Source organism: Carassius gibelio, chromosome B16, assembly GCF_023724105.1.
Source record: "Carassius gibelio isolate Cgi1373 ecotype wild population from Czech Republic chromosome B16, carGib1.2-hapl.c, whole genome shotgun sequence".
Classification (NCBI taxonomy): Eukaryota; Metazoa; Chordata; class Actinopteri; order Cypriniformes; family Cyprinidae; genus Carassius; species Carassius gibelio.
Genome location: NC_068411.1, coordinates 20194987 through 20197856, shown reverse-complemented (window position 1 = coordinate 20197856; position 2870 = coordinate 20194987). Strand labels below are relative to the sequence as shown.

At 38.7% G+C, this 2870-nt stretch overlaps 1 protein-coding gene across 1 annotated transcript; it reads right to left on the bottom strand.

The window, feature by feature from the left end:
• Positions 1-139: 139 nt before the first annotated feature.
• Positions 140-2620, bottom strand: mcl1b (MCL1 apoptosis regulator, BCL2 family member b). Its single transcript, XM_052578300.1, has 3 exons — positions 2118-2620; positions 1636-1886; positions 140-1531 (listed from the first exon to the last, which is right to left on the bottom strand). Exons 1-3 carry the CDS (start codon positions 2491-2493, stop codon positions 1415-1417), a joined length of 744 nt encoding a protein of 247 aa, XP_052434260.1. The 5' UTR covers positions 2494-2620; the 3' UTR covers positions 140-1414.
• Positions 2621-2870: the final 250 nt, after the last annotated feature.

Below are 2870 nucleotides of genomic sequence, written 5' to 3'. Positions count from 1 at the left end.
CTTCCTCTGAATAAGAACACAATGACATACTGATGTCATATTTACAACGTCATGCTTCCTGCTAGACACTGAGCAGCTGGAAAGGAATTCATTTCTTGGGCTATTATTTTTTTCTCAGAAAAAAATAATTTAAGACAGATTATAGGTGACAAAAATATATTTTGAGCCAGGATTACAGTCAAGATACTCAGTCGTACAGATAATCATAACATCAGTGGCTGGTAGATTTGATTACAAATAATTTATGGCAAAAGCTAGAAAGATGGTAAGGGGGATGTATATTTAGTATTAAGATGCGTGGGTCCTACAGTTGGTACAGTGTGACTTAACAACATGACTAATCAAACAATATCAACTCTTTGAAATAAGATACAGGAATTCCCCTCCTCCCACCTTGAATTGTGTTCGAAGTGAGTTTCTTTGGGACTCTGATAAACTTCCTAAAATTTATCCACAGCACAGTGCAGCCTTTTTCACAAAGCCTCAATAAGAGCATACACAGAAACTGTAAACTCGTTAACCATTTGCACAAGTTACATAGCTACAGATGAAAAGCTAGCAAACCTTTGAAGCTACAGATGATTAGCTAAAAGCACATACAGTTTGGACTTTACCTAGCCCACATTTAACTGTGGTGAGGGATTCATTAACTAAGAATATTAAAACAAGGTTTAATTTGCAGTTAGGAAAACATTATTCACAGAAAAGGATCAATGATCATTCTCAAATCAATGGCCTTCTCAAACTTCAAGTGTATCTAAAATGTCTATCTGCAATGAAAACATTTAAAACATTTAGCAGCCTTGTGGTTGGCTATCATAGTCCTAAGCTTAGGACTCAAAAACAGAACCACCATAAGCTTTTAGAAAAAAAAGCTTTAAAGCTTACTTCAAGCCAAAGCCAGCACCTAAAATTATCTGTGCTATACATGTGCACTATAATCGCAAAAGAATATTCCTGAAACTAAGTGAAATTGTGAAGGTGTTGTACTAAAATGGCTCATTACACTTTTAAAGAATCGGTTGCATCAAATAATTGTGACTTTTAATGTACAGCTTTTTCAAAATTCCCGATTTAGCCAAGTATATCATTCTCTAGCATACAAAACACTGCTGGATGTGTAATGACAATTTAACATGTGATTCTGGTGTAAACTGCACAAAACAACTGGCTATAAATGTGTTACATGCACATCAGCAATTGTGATCTGAACATTTTAAAGTTTACGTTTTAATAAAAAAATAGTTTTTGATTTGAACCAGTTTTTATATACATTTGAGATCCAAAAAAAGACAAAATATTGAAACTAAAAAGCAAACTGATTTCTCTTCGATGTTTCCAAGAAAACCAAAAAAAAAAAAAGTTCACTTTGAGTCCTTTGTTTTTCAATATCGGTCACAAAGTCCTTTTGGATTCACCGTATTAAATAAGCAAGTGCAGCTCCTAATGTTGCAACACTTCCAATGGCCATCAATGTGTTTCTCACAGCTCCCTCTGTATCCGGGACATGAAAAAAATCCACAAAGCCATCCTAAGGGATAAAAATACATACACAAGGTCAGTACAGGTTACAAACAAAAGGAAAACTCAAAATAAGGGCATATGCAGTCCTGTCATTAAAAAAAAAAAACTCACCCATGCTTTGTTTTTGAGCAGCCAGTTCTGTTGGTCTGTGAGAAGATAGGAAGAGATCTCTTCCCCCACCAGAGTCACACACTTGCTAAGTCCTCTATCATTTTGAAACTTGGATACCAATGCCGCAAAAGTCAGCAGGCTGGCAATGCGACCCCAGTTTGTGATGCCATCGCTGAAGAGTTCTGTTGCCACGGTCTTGACAAAACTCACATCTTCTCCTTTCTGCTCCAGATTCAGCCGTGCAAACAAACCTGAAAGAGTGAAATGTTAAAGGCAACTGCTGGCTCACAAATGTAGAAATACGTGGCAAGAAGTGGCGCAACCTGCCAGGCCAGGTACGTGGGTTGAGGGTGAGGCTGCCATAAGACTCTTTAACAATATTTGCCTTGCTCTTATCAACCCATAAACATAATGGAACAAAGCGAAATGGAAGCCGTAGAGCGCTACTTGCTAAAAGGAAGTAACGTTACTTGTGAAATTACCTTTGTAAGCCAGTTCGTGCTTCACAACGAGACTGTCCACAACCCGCTTCATCGTAGACAGAACATGTTTTTTCCCATTTTTAGAATGAGGGAGTCCTGTAAAGCTTTTTAAGAAACTGTCAATAATCTGTCGCGTGTCCATTTCCAGAGCGGTGTAGCTGGAAGTGTAATCATTTATTTCCTCGCATTCCGTCTCAGGCGAGGATGGTACCGATCCCTGGAGAACATTCCCTGTCAACTGGTTCTGGGCTTTCGGTTCTGGTATTACCAGTGGCTTGCGACCAAACCCGCTCGAGCTGCTGTTGACGTTGAGAGCTGCTATTCCAATGCATGGCCAAAGGCCGTTGTCGTTTGATACTTTACTCCCAGAAAACATTTTCTCTAATTTTGTCTAATGTTTTTTATCCAATTTTTAAACGATGTGCTTAGAAATTGTAACTACACTCAAATCTACTAACGTTACATTTTACTTTGCAAGGCGGAAGCGTTTGGGAGAAGCTTCCACTATTTAAATATATATATGCCTAGAGGGGCGGGACTTGATGATTTGCTGTGTGTTGACCAATCATTGACGCAACACGTTCAGCACAGCCTGCGCTTTTGGGAACTTCTGGTACACGACTGTTTCTGCACGTAAAATGCACCCCGCTCGTAAAGCGGTCACAGTGAGAATGTTAACATTCTCTTCGTAAAACGCCACCGGGTTTGTATCAGCAGAAGCAATGATATGCTATTTAAAATGTATTTTGAATG